Source organism: Limulus polyphemus, unplaced genomic scaffold (genome assembly GCF_000517525.1).
Source record: "Limulus polyphemus unplaced genomic scaffold, Limulus_polyphemus-2.1.2 Scaffold234, whole genome shotgun sequence".
In the NCBI taxonomy this organism is placed as follows: Eukaryota; Metazoa; Arthropoda; class Merostomata; order Xiphosura; family Limulidae; genus Limulus; species Limulus polyphemus.
The window spans coordinates 656,668-670,547 of NW_013665844.1; the positions used below are offsets into that span (position 1 = coordinate 656,668).

At 29.0% G+C, this 13,880-nt stretch overlaps 1 protein-coding gene across 4 annotated transcripts in view; it reads left to right on the forward strand.

The window, feature by feature from the left end:
- The window catches only part of LOC106478625 (zinc finger protein DZIP1L-like), a 93,199-nt gene that overhangs the window by 43,665 nt on the left and 35,654 nt on the right, over window positions 1-13,880 (forward strand). For all 4 annotated transcript variants that reach the window (XR_002609949.1, XM_022382251.1, XM_022382253.1 and 1 more), the window contains exons 9-13: window positions 906-1,013; window positions 6,331-6,504; window positions 8,154-8,211; window positions 10,180-10,219; window positions 12,479-12,614. Coding sequence is in view for 3 of the 4 variants with exons in the window: in XM_022382251.1 (XP_022237959.1) it covers window positions 906-1,013; window positions 6,331-6,504; window positions 8,154-8,211; window positions 10,180-10,219; window positions 12,479-12,614 (516 nt within the window). In the remaining variant the exon portion in view is untranslated. The remainder of the gene's footprint in view (window positions 1-905; window positions 1,014-6,330; window positions 6,505-8,153; window positions 8,212-10,179; window positions 10,220-12,478; window positions 12,615-13,880) is intronic.

Consider the following 13,880-nt stretch of genomic DNA (forward strand, 5'->3'; position numbering starts at 1 on the left):
TAAGGTTTAGTTTAGTTACGTTAGTTAGTTAGTACTTACTTAGTTAACGTAGTACGTAGTACGTACCACACACTACACATATATATATATATATATATATATATATATATATATATATATAACTACATATACAGACACTCACACAGTATCGATAATGATATTTTGTTATAAATAAATGGTAGTGTTGACGTGTTTAAAACAGTTTTTTTTTCTAGTATAGCTAGCACTTTTGGCAATATTTTTAAAGTAATTAGAATCCATATACCATTCTAAAATTACTTCACTTTCAGTTTAATAAAATTTGTTTTTGACATAAAAAATCAAATGTATTAGTTTATTACTATTCTGCATTAATAAGGTTCTTAATTAATGGACCTTCCTTGGTTTAACTTGTTGTTTATAACTTTTTCCTACTACCTGTAGAATGTACTGGGATTTAGGTTATGCTGTTATAAATGATATGAAACTTTCAATTATCCAGCTGCTGAATAGGTCCTAATATGATGAAAAATGACTGAATAAGCCAGGTACCAAATATCTGTAACAATACAAGTAATTAAGAAGTATATATAAAAGCATTTAAAAAGAAATGTAGATAGCAGGTTTATTAGGCAATATATAATATAATTTAAATAGGGAAATTAGCCTACACTTTTATAAAACAAAATGACATGTACCAAGTTTATTTGTAGCTCTTAAAATTTCAAGTAATTCTATAGAAAACACTAGAAAAATTTCTGGTTTTATTGATAATACAATATGATTTAATATTGTGAAGTTAACCATATTATTCTAAGTTTTCAGTGTCTATGCAATGAGTGATTGTAATGATAGAAAAATCCAAATATAGACATATGGAATGAGTTTAGTAGAGTATGACCGGTTCTTTAAATTCCTGTTTTTAGCTAACTCAAGTTCAAAAACATCTTGAAGAAACTATAAAAGGTCAGGAGAAACAATGGAGAGCAAAATTAAGACAAGTTACACAGGAGCATGCACTGGAACTTGAAAAAGTAAGTGATAGTATGGTGAAAGAAAAATGTTTTTTTTTTAGTAAGTTAAGTTTATTGTTATTTGAGGATACAAATTTGTCTTCTGCATTTTGCTAAATGTAAACAGGTACAACATTTTTATCATTACATACATATTAACATTACTTATAATATCAGAATATGATACAAACATTAATTCTCTTCCAAGCTACTAAATACCTTTCTGTTCCGTAGGTTTTATCATTTTTGTGTTTCTGCCCACTCTTCTGACTTAACCTGATTTTAATAAACATAATCTCCTGTTTAATTGTAAGACAAGCTAAAATAATAATAATTAAAAAAACTAAATCGGAATGTTTTATAGAAGGTGACTGAAGACAGATTACATGCATAGTACTTCATACTGGTTAACTAAGAGTAATGGGCCAAAAGCTGTGATTTGATTATTATTTTTTTGCCTGTTTGAATAAAACTCTTTCAACATAACATGTGGTTTAATCCTTTGTGACATCTTGATAAGCTGTTACTCTCCTGGAAGAGAACTTTTATGACACAAAGTAAATTGTAGAACTTCTTACACACATTTAAGAGGTTTTCATACTTATTTTGAATACTTTTTACAACTTCTTATAGTTCTATAACTTTAAAATGTCATTCAAACTTGTTGACATTGTATTGCTTTTTATAGTCGAAAGGATATTTAGTGTTTATCTAACTAATGTATATTCTAATTATTATCATGCCAAGCAGTACAGTAAGGGTTTGAATATGAATAAAATGCTTATCACTTTTGTGTATACATATACAGTGTACAAGTTGTATTTATTCCAGCCAACATGTGTCTTTGTTATTAATTTACTGTTCTTTAATTATCATACAGGGATGTGCAACTTTTGAAAAAAGCTTCTTGTCCAAAGTACAAAATGCTGGAACAATCTATTTGTCCTTCTTAACAATCTACTTGCCCCCTCACCATCCCACAAGATAACCACACAAATTAAATATGATTTTCTTTTATTAAACAATGAACAACAATCAAAACTGATGTACTCATTTAATCTGTATTAAAGAGATGCAAGCTTAAAAAATAATAACAGAGTATAGAACAAAGATTAATTACACACTCATATAGGCCTAAAATGTATTCATTTATTGAGCACTAAAACTGTATCTAACCAACAGCCATAGGAGTCTGGTAACAAATAGTGAATTAGCTTCCATTAGTTCATGTCCCCAAGTTGAGAATTATTAACTGATTAAACTCTGGGATTTCTTGTTAGTTATTAAATTCTGGATTTTAAATTCTGTAAGGTAAAGCTATATTGATTAAAACATTTATATATCATAAAATATATTCACTTAATCTTGACTTTGTTTGACATATTTAGGTTACTTTTAGACTACATGGATATATATTCACTTAATCTTGACTTTGTTTGACATATTTAGGTTACTTTTAGACTACATGGATATATATTCACTTAATCTTGACTTTGTTTGACATATTTAGGTTACTTTTAGACTACATGGATATATATTCACTTAATCTTGACTTTGTTTGACGTATTTAGGTTACTTTTAGACTACATGGATATATATTCACTTAATCCTGACTTTGTTTGACATATTTAGGTTACTTTTAGACTACATGGATATATATATTCACTTAATCCTGACTTTGTTTGACATATTCATGTTACTTTTAGACTACATGGATATATATATTCACTTAATCCTGACTTTGACATATTCATGTTACTTTTAGACTACATGGATATATATTCATTTAATCCTGACTTTGACATATTTAGGTTACTTTTAGACTACATGGATATATATTCACTTAATCCTGACTTTGTTTGACATATATAGGTTACTTTTAGACTACATGGATATATATTTACTTAATCCTGACTTTGACATATTTAGGTTACTTTCAGACTACATGGATATATATTCACTTAATCCTGACTTTGACATACATGTATGTAGGTTACTTTTAGACTACATGGATATATATTCATTTAATCCTGACTTTGACATATTTAGGTTACTTTTAGACTACATGGATATATATTCACTTAATCTTGACTTTGTTTGACATATTTAGGTTACTTTTAGACTACATGGATATATATTCACTTAATCCTGACTTTGACATACATGTATATAGGTTACTTTTAGACTACATGGATATATATTCACTTAATCTTGACTTTGTTTAACATATTTAGGTTACTTTTAGACTACATGGATATATATTCACTTAATCTTGACTTTGACATATTTAGGTTACTTTTAGATTACATGGTTGACATTATATTGACAAATACTATATTATTGTTGTAGAAGTTTCTCTTCTTTAATGAAAAGATACTGGACATTTATTTACAATTTAACACAGCTAACTTTAAATAAGGTAATGCATATCATACCACCATCATAAAAATAAAATATTAGTGTTGTTAACACAATAGTACTATATTAACTGAATAGACATTATAGTTTTATTCTGATTCATTCCTTCATGGTTTCAAACTATGTAAGATAAAGCTATTATTATCAAAATGTTTTTATTGTTTTTTTTTACAAATTCAATTGAAATTATTCCAACTTTTACATTATTTAACTGGAAATTTAGATTACTTGAAAAATATCAATAATATTAGGTTTTTATTTTAGCTGAGTACCCAATTGTTTAATAAATGTGGTATGGCTATTTGTTTCTCTTTGTTTATATTACAGATTTCTTTTCACCAAAGGTAAAATTGAAAATATAATCTGTGACATAAAGACCTAACACATTCTTTGGTTTGCTGCACACTCTGCTGTGTACTGAAGTTTTGCCTATTCAAAGCTCATCAGCACAACGTTGGTCAGCAAACCAAAGAAGTACAGAAGGCTTCTTATAATGGTGATATGTATATAATATTTATGAGGTTTTCCCTTTGTTGGTTACAAAGCATTTGAGTAACTGCTTAGTTATAGATATAATTAAAGTTTCAACACTGTTGTAAACATGCTTATGAACATGTAAAACAAAATACTGTTCACAGTATTATTGTAACAACTGATTTTTAAGTGAATGAATCTTTTGTTGTGTCTAAATGCTTAAAAATGCATGAGCTCTGAGATTTACAGTATGCCATATACCACTGCATATGTGTATGGTGTTAGGGTAGACACACTGTAGGTGACGTATTACTGTTTGCATCTTAACTTAATCTGAAGTAATGTTAGATTAGAAATTCTCTTTTTTAATACAATATATAAAGCAGTAGGCATTATGGCTTAAAATGTAAATTTTAAGGAATCATTTGTTTAAAAAAAAACAAATTTTAAAGGCTAGTGCAATCTCTGATATTATATTTACATTCATAATTTACCAGATAGATAAATTTTTATTGATTTTGTGTACATATTTTTGCACAAGTTTAGTAAAAATTGTTAATTTAAAAAGGGGCAATAGTGATCATCAAAAATTACAGAAACAAGTTGAATCAAAATGCAAGGATTGTATTATCAAGCCTGTAACTATGGGTTCTAAAAAAAAGGAAACAAACAAGGCTGGAAATAGTTTCTACAGTACTTATCAATTCACATTTGGATTCAACTTGTTTCTGTTCATATTTGACAATCAATATTCCTCCTATTTCAGTTAACAATTTTTACTAACCTTGTTTCCTAAGTTTTTTATGTTTGTTTATGGAGAATAAATTTTAAGCTACATACATGCATATGCATTCAGTTTAATGTTGCATGTTTTCAACAGTTTACTGCTGCATTGGCTTTTGTTTCCACACAACCACAACACTGAACTAATTCTAAATAAATAATAAGTTTACAACAAAGAATAAACACATGTACTGGTATTCAAACAAAACAGACAAAATGTAAAGTTGTTCTCAAAGGACCATCTTGAAGGCAAAGAATGTATCATCACAGATTTAACGACCAGCTTCCACCAATGTCATAGTATAATGTAACAAAGATGAGCTGCAACAAAATAATCTTACCAGAACAGAATAATGGTTTTTCTAAGATAATACAACACAGATTCATGCAATGTAAACAGATGCAGTAGCATACTTATCTTGTTAGGTCTACGTGAGAAATATGTATGTTCTTCAACAACCTGCTGTGCACAATTGTTTGTGAGAATAAGGTGACATAAATAATGAATGCAAAATAGACAACAGCAACAAAATTCCTGTGTGATCCTACACTACAGTAGATATCACAAGCAATAAATTTATAGTGGAGTCATAATAGGGATTGAGCAAACTGTCAGCAGTAGATCTCCAGCCTTGTTTGCTTACTTTTTGTGACCTATAATTGTAGATTTTAAATTCTCAGTTTTTAATTATCTTGTATGTTTTCTTTTTTAATACACAGCAATAAGCAAATATATATCTAGAGTCAGACATAACCCCCCACCCCCCACCACACACACACACACTAAGTGCATATAAAATTTCACCAGTAGAAAAGCAGCCTTTTCAAATAAAACAAATACTTATAAAACATCACTTTAAATAAAGCTTCATGTCTTTTAAAGTAATTATTTACTGAGGCAGGTGGCTTTGTGCCTGAGGTTTCATGTCAACATGTGCCGAGTACAAAAGCAGCTGTTCAGAACAACATTGCATCTATTATACATTTATAACCATGTAAATCAACTTTCAAGAAAAAATAATCAACTTTTAAGTAGATCATGGACATTCACAGTGCTTGATATATTATATCTGTCTAGGTTTTGGTGCAAAACGCCCAGCTGATTTTGCTGTAGGCTGTTGGAATAATAATATAAACAAATGGGCAAATTTTGATTTTTGTCTGCAATCGTGAAATCACTTATTTTGCTTATTATCAATGTTTGGGTGGTCTTAACTATTGAAAAGGAAGATTTTGAGTGTTGTTTCAAGAATTAATTTGCTTTTTAGGTGGTTTTTGTCTGAATGTTCCATTAGAGGTTTGGTCACGTTTCTGTGTGATCCCTGTTATGAATCACTATTGTAATTCATGAAATATATATATATATATTTCAAATGCAACACTGTTTTAGTTTTATAACACAAATGATACAGTAATTTCAAAGTTGTACTAAAAAAATAAAGTAAAAAAGTATTTGTTGTTCCTGACACATATTGATATCTTGGGTGTTAATTGATATGAATTGCCACTTCTATCATACATGTTTAACACTGTAAAATCTCTTTTGTATCTGGAAAAGGTTTCCACCTTAAAGAAATGTAACCATTAGATTGGTAAAATGAATTTTTAATGCTAATTTTTCTATATTTCTATTTAATTAAGATGTTCAATATTTTCTTGTTAGCTCAACAATGCTTTAGAACAAAGTGTAAAGCACTTGCAGAAAGAAAGACAACAGACAGGTAACCAAGAAGAACACCATGAACGCCAGATTCGGAAGTTGTTGGAAAGATCCCGCAGACAGGAAATGCGTTTGAAAAACCAGGAAAAGCAAATACATGAATTGGCTACTAAACCTGTGAGAAATTTAACTAGTTTTAACCTTATTAAAAGAAATGAACAAATTATTCTATTTGTGTATGAATGTTGATATAGAATGATTAAGTATCCTTTCTTGAGATATTTGTGGAAAAAAAGTATGTTCTTCCTCAGGAGTAAGTGTTTCAAATTATACTTGTCATTGCAATATCACCCCCCAGTGGCTCATCAGTACATTAGAGGGCTTACAGTGCAAATTTAAGGTTTCAATACCTATACCGGGCAGTGCACAGATAGCTCATTGTGCAGCTTTACGTTTAATAACACGTAAGAGATATTGCAGTATCTAGAAAGTATGCATAGTTTTTACATTAATTTATAAGTTTCTGTTACAATATATTATACCTATAAAACTTTTTGATGGGTTATGTAAGTAGTATTATATTGTATTGATTATATGTACTTTGGAATTAACTACCTTGAGATGATGACAGTTTGTATGTCTTGAAGAACCCAACACTTTGTCTTGTATTCATTCAAAATATCTCGTGGGTTCCTCCACCAAAGAAGGGTGTATTATGTAAATACTACATATCTTATTTACCTATAGTATCAATTTTGTACATAATCTACAAAATTCTTAAATTATTAGAAATTATTTTGGAACATACTAAATCTGGTTAAGATTGTGTGTAGAATTTCAGCCTGAGGTGTTACTTTTTGCAGTTTGACCAGTCATGAACTTTCCATATTTTTGTGCCCCTCTACTAATTTGTCATCTGCAAAGAGAATATGCATTTCTCACTCTACCTTCTTCAACCTGCTGGCTGTGTGTGTTCAATTTTATTTTGTTCATTACTTTCTCTTTAAAATAGCTCACTTTTCAACTAAATAATTTGCATATTAATTTAAAATTTTTTCATGATCCTTCTGATCCTTACTCTGAGTAATGAATACCCTTCCTGATCTGTTTTGTATTTAGTTCTTGACAACATGGCAATGTATGTAGTTCATTTCTGATAGTCACATCATGTTGTGCAGATGTGATTACATTATCCAATTCCTGACTTATTGTCAAGCGTAGACTGAGTGTTTTAATTAAATGATACTTTTCTGTTAAGAGTTTGCTACTATGTATCGGTGAAAAGATTTGTTTTGTAAGCCCTTCATAATGTAGGAGTGTAATTTCGAATTTGAAGCATAAATATTTTTTCAGTTGATTTATAGAAGAATAATTCGAAACCTAGAGGAACTGATGAGTCTCTGTGTTTCAGCTTTTCTACTTGCATGCCTTTCAGTAGTTGTCTGATTTAAGAGTTCTTAAGTTGCTTATATATATTCTTTTGATATTTGGTTAAATATGATTGTTTTCTTTCTCAGTTCAAAAAAAAAATACAATTCATATAAGATAACAACTAATATTTATATATTTCAGGATGAATTAAAAAAGTCTTTAGGACTTACTCAATACACAGTATCTTACTAGGAGTACTGTAAACATCTTTTTTGAATATACCAAAACAAATCATTAAACTAATGAATTGCAGTTGTGTATTTAAGTGTAGAAGGTTGTAAGTTACTTCAAATTCATGTAGTATAGTCTAAGATGTTCATTGTTATTAACATTTGTTTGTTTAGTCCATACTACCTCTGTATAATTTTTAATTTCTTTATTTTCTGTATTTATAGGCCTTATCACAGTTTGTCTCTCCTATAAAAAGTCCTCCAACTCCTCCTCCTAGAAAAGGTAACAAAACAATTTAAACTGTATAATTGTGTAGATAAAAATCTTGACTTATACCTTGTAAATTAAAGAACTAACAAAACAATCTAAACTGCATAATTATGTGGATAAAAAATCTTGACTTGTACATTGTAAATTACTTGAAAAATGCTAAATAGGTAAATGATAAAGTTATTGAAATTGTTATATGTTTAAAATTCAGCAATATTTATTTCTATGTATAATGAAAATTGAAAAAAAAAACAGACATTTTATCACTGGGTTTACCATGACATAATTAGATAACAATCCTAGTCAAATAACAAAGTTAAAACAATTAGTGTAAACTACATTTTATCACTGGATTTACCTTGACAACATTAGATTACAGTCACAGTCAAGTAACAAAGTGGAAACGTTTTTGTGTGAATTACATTGCATCACTGGGTTTACCATGGCATCATCAGATAACAGTCACAGTCAAATAACAAAGTTGAAACGTTTATTTTAAGCTACATTTTCTCACTGAGTTTACCATGACAACATCAGATAACAATCACAGTCAAACAACAAAGTTGAAACAATTAGTGTAAAGTACATTATATCACTGGGTTTACCATGGCATCATCATCAGATGACAGTCGGTCAACTTAGAAAGCTTGGGGATTCTTGTGAAGAGGCTGTGAGTTAAGTTGAATAAGATGATCATTAATAGGCATATGTATCCTGTTTATTCAAGGTATGTAATAAAACACAATGGTTATAGACTTGTTAAGAGACCACTTAGGTTGACTCCTGTCTTTGTTTAACATAAAAGTGAGGTTAAATTGTAGTTTTCTTTCTATTGTTTGGTATTTTTGTCATGAAATGGCAAATAATGTAATTGGTTCCTGCAAACCTGTGACAAAAGCTAAAGTCAACAAAATAGATGAAAGAATCATTAACTTTGATGAATCATTGGTAATCAACCATAAAGCTACTTCTTCCATCACAACTTAAACAAGCTGTGTTTTATAGTATTTTGTACATAATACACCAGCACTGAATGAAAACAAAAATTCATGTAGGCCAACTATAAAATTTGTTAAACATTCATTTAGCTTAGAAACAAAAGAAACTCAAATTGAGCGTCCCTGTTGTGGTTTAAAGGTTCATAGAGAAAACAAATTTAAGAGAGAATTTGCTTAGTTTTAATTTTCAAGGTCAAGATGCTCATTAAAGGTATTAAAATATTGAAGCCAAAAGTAAGTTTGCAAACAGATATAAAGGAAAATTTGTTAACCATTAAAGTAAAGTGTGCGAAGTAGAAGTTAATCTGTGTATCTAATTATGTTTGTATTATAGTTTAAATGTGATATAAAAGTGTTAAAATATCAAAAAATTGTTGAGCTTAATACTCTTTTTAATACTCTTTTTATTTATTTTTATATTGACATCTTGTATTTGAAGAAAATGATTTGAAATTCAGTTGGCATTGAATAGCTCTTTCTTTCATTCAAGTCAGCTTGAAAATTTTCTGAAGGATATGAAGCTGAACATTTTATTAAGTTGTTACTTGGTGTAATAAGAATAGACCTATTCGAAGTAACTTTCAGTAAACTTAAGCAGAGTGGTTAGAAAGATTGAAAACTAACAATGTATCAATAAAGAAGCAATACCTTCTCTGGACGTACAACTGATACCCCTGGAAATTCCATATCTGTATCTTAAAAATAAAAATTATTTTTTCCTCCTTGAATAATGAAATGTAAATTCTTTAAATGTATTAGATATCATTATTCTTAGCATCTTTAGAAATCTTATAAGTGCATAATTGACAAATTTTTGATTTCATTTCTAGTTGCAGTTAGTAGTATAGGTGTTGTTGACTGGAAGAATTTTGGGTGGTGAGGAGGGATTATATTAAGCTTTACCTGTGTAAGATTAATAGTTTTACAGGTGTAAATTTGAGTTTGTCTTTTCTTTGATTGATTTTTTCTATCCACTTTGTAGTGTCATTGCCTAGAACTCCCCAAGTATTGGAAAAAGAAAGGTAACTTGTAAAAAATAAATACTGAAGCAATGTCAAGTTTTGTTTAACACAAAGTTGTTTAGATATATTACTGATGAAAGTTGAATGTCTTTTGAGTGGGTCATGTTTTTAATTTTCAAAAGTTGTTATTGTCATATTAGAATAGATATAATATATACCCAGTTGAAGGATGAATGGGATAAGTAAAAAGGCATAATGTACTCATAAGTAATAATATTAACCATAGGTAGGAAATAAAAGTTGAGGAAATGTGTCCTGCTATGTAATACATTCTTGTTAACATTCTTAAATGTAAAAGATATAAATACTTGCTTAGAAAACATGAAGATAAGTAAAATGAAGCCTTTTTATTATCAAACATTCTTTCAAAGTTTATTAAGTTTAAACGTATTGCTTATACTATATTCATTCACATTCCTTAGTCTGATCTTGAACCCACACTAGGGTTGTACAGGTATTATTTTATGTAAAGTGAAATTCAGTCTTACTAACTCCATGCTACATGTTAATGACTAGTATTATGGCATAATATTGAAGATAATTATGTTCTTTAGTATAAGTGTTTATGATTATTCTTTCTCTTAGACATACACAACGGTTTCCATTTAAATATAGAATAAGTGTTAAGTTTAGTTATTTTTAGAAGTGATAGTTTATCATAGGTTTGTTTATGTAACTGTGTATGATTCATATGTTGTGTAGTTTAATTGTTATGAATTGGCACTTGTGTTATTGTGTCATGTTACTGGAACCTTCTATGTTTTTCTTGTTGTTTTGATTGAGTATCATTGCATTATAATATCTCATAGTGTGTAGAAAGTTCTTGGCCTCAGTCAGGCTGTGAATATGTCTACAAAATGTAGTTCAAGGATATAGTTAGACAGAGTTAATGAGATAGATAAAAAGATGCAGACTGCATGATTGTGAGTTTAGCCATAAAGAGTGTATAGTGGCAATTTCTAAAGTGAAATTATCACAGATTGTATTGTAATAACAAAGAAGAAAAGAAATAATTTGTCTTGTCAATTGGGTTTTAAAGTAACTAAATCAACCTGTGTGGACTTTGACAAAAAGAGACAATTAATTAAAGCTCTGGATACAACTGTAATAACCAACAGTGTAATGAAAATTTGTATGTATGTTTGACTTGTTTTAATATATTATTTTAAAACAAGTGGACTGTGTGCTGTTTTTTATTGTTGACATTTATCGCCAACAAATCACAGACATCTACTGTAAAGAATCCAGCCCATCCATACATGAAAACCTGACACTTTCTAATTATCTGTAACATATTTAGCTGATAGACAAGTTATTGTAGAGTTAAATAGATATGTGGCATAGTAGTGTTTGATAGAGTAAATTCCAGAAAGATATTGAGAGATCTAAAGAAAGAATTATAATAACAGGAGTTTTACACAAGTTAGCGTTATACTGAGTTGAGGAATTTTATAGTAGTAAGTGAGTTTTACTCTGAATTTTCTAAATGTAAAATCTAATTAATGTTTAGACTTCAGTGATTGACTTTTTTTTAAGAGTTTGTATACTGATTAAGTTGAGTTCAAGTTAAGAGTAGATAACTTTATAAACAAAGTCAAGTGTATTCAGTATTGCATTTATTTTGAGATAAGTTAATTTTATACTCCTCTTAGGTAATATTACCACATAATTATGTTGAATTATGGAACACAAAGCAAAGCAGCATTACAATTGTATTGTTTACTTCTGTAGAATACCAAATTCTTCTGTTTCTCAGTACATCTGTGAGTGTTCTGTGAATCCCTAGTGAATCTAGTCAAAAGTCTTATACATAGCATTATAGTTATCAGCATTGTTCAGTTTGTTTTAACATGACAAGATGAAGTTGTTTTTTGTCGACACACTATAATCTGTTTAAAAGTAGCCAGTATCAGAACATTGCATTGGATGTTGTAACATTTAAAAATGAGTGTAAAATATTTATATTGAATATTAACTTTCATGAAAGATTATTTAACTGTATAATTATTTATTTTCTTTTAGTTTCTGAAACATATGAGAAACATTTCACTTTACTTATGAAAAATCTTTCAATGAACCTTTTAAGCAAATGTTCAATATTTTGCTCATATATTGGAATGTATTATTTAAACTATAACACAAACCTGTACAGACATAAGGTTATCAATTTACTTTTGAATTAATGCCTTTTTTTTCAAATTTCATTCTGACTACTTCTGTTGATTAACTTTAACTTGTAATATATGTGGTTATGAGCAGGGAAAATCAGTATGGTTTTGTCAGAAGTGAAAGACTTTTTTATGCTCTTCAAAAGAATCCCAATCTTTTAGAACAATTGAAATGTGATTTAGAGGAGGATGTAGAGGAAATGCTGCAGAAACGAGGTGTCACAAAGGTAAGTTTTGGGTTTCTTGTTTTAGGTGTTTGACTTAAAGTACATTGTATACAATATCTTATTTATATAGTAATTCTTTTTATATCATTTTTACCATATGTTTTCAAATGTATTGTTAAAAATAGAAATTATTAATATTAAACTATACTTGACTTATTTGTTGTTTTTATACATACATCAGTGCCTCTTTCTTCTAGGGTTATACCAAAAAGATAATTCAAAAATTGATGTGCCATGTAATCTTCATTGTATATTATATGCATTTGGAAGATAAAAAATTATGACAAAGGTGTCAGTGGAATAAACATACCTTCATTTTAAAATTTTCATATTTCATTAGCATAACCTCTAAAACTTCCTAAATGAATATCAAAAGTTTTTTCAGTGATATTGTATATCCTATCTGTGGATCACCACATAAACAGCATACTTGATTCCAGAGTCTTTAGAGACATCAGCCAAGTATAATGAAAAGAATGGTTGAGAAACATAAATTTAGTAACACTGTTCATTTCTTTTCACTATTGAATGAGAAGTTACAAATCATTTATATTCATAGTTTAAACCTTTATTGTTTTATTAAACATGTTTTCTGTTTTGTTGTTTTACCATATGGAGCAGTATCTTTCTATACAATAAAACAAATCACATTATGTTGTTTCTGGCAAATCATAACACCTGATCTGAAAATCATACCAACACACAGAGCTCTTAGTTATATCTCAGTAAAGTAATAAACTTGGAAGGGAATTTACATTATGACTTAGCAGTATCTATATTATTAGTAATTTGTGCCAAATCCAGTAGATTGAGGGGTAGTAGAAAAAATCTAAAATGAGCAATTTGGCATGCATGTTCAGTCAACAAATTTATAATTTACAAACAACTGTCAGACTTACATGTTTAAGAATCTGCTCTTTCTATTGATTATAAACATTTACTGAAGACAGATGGGGATAAGTAAATAAGTGGTTTCAAAAGAATGAAGTGATGGAAGGGGTTTGCTAAATATATCAACAAATAAAGAAGGTAGGAGGTTCTTATTTTATATTTTAGCTTGTCAACATGCAAAATTTGAGTTTCTAAGTGATTAGGCTCTATTGCAGTTTTATTGTAGAAATAATAAAAATGTAAATAGAACAACTTAGAGCACATGGGCCCGGCATGGCCAGGTGGTTTGGGCGCTTGATTCGCAATCTCAGGGTCGCGGGTTCAAATCCCCATCACACCAAACATGCTCGCCCTTTCAGCCGTGGGGACGTTATA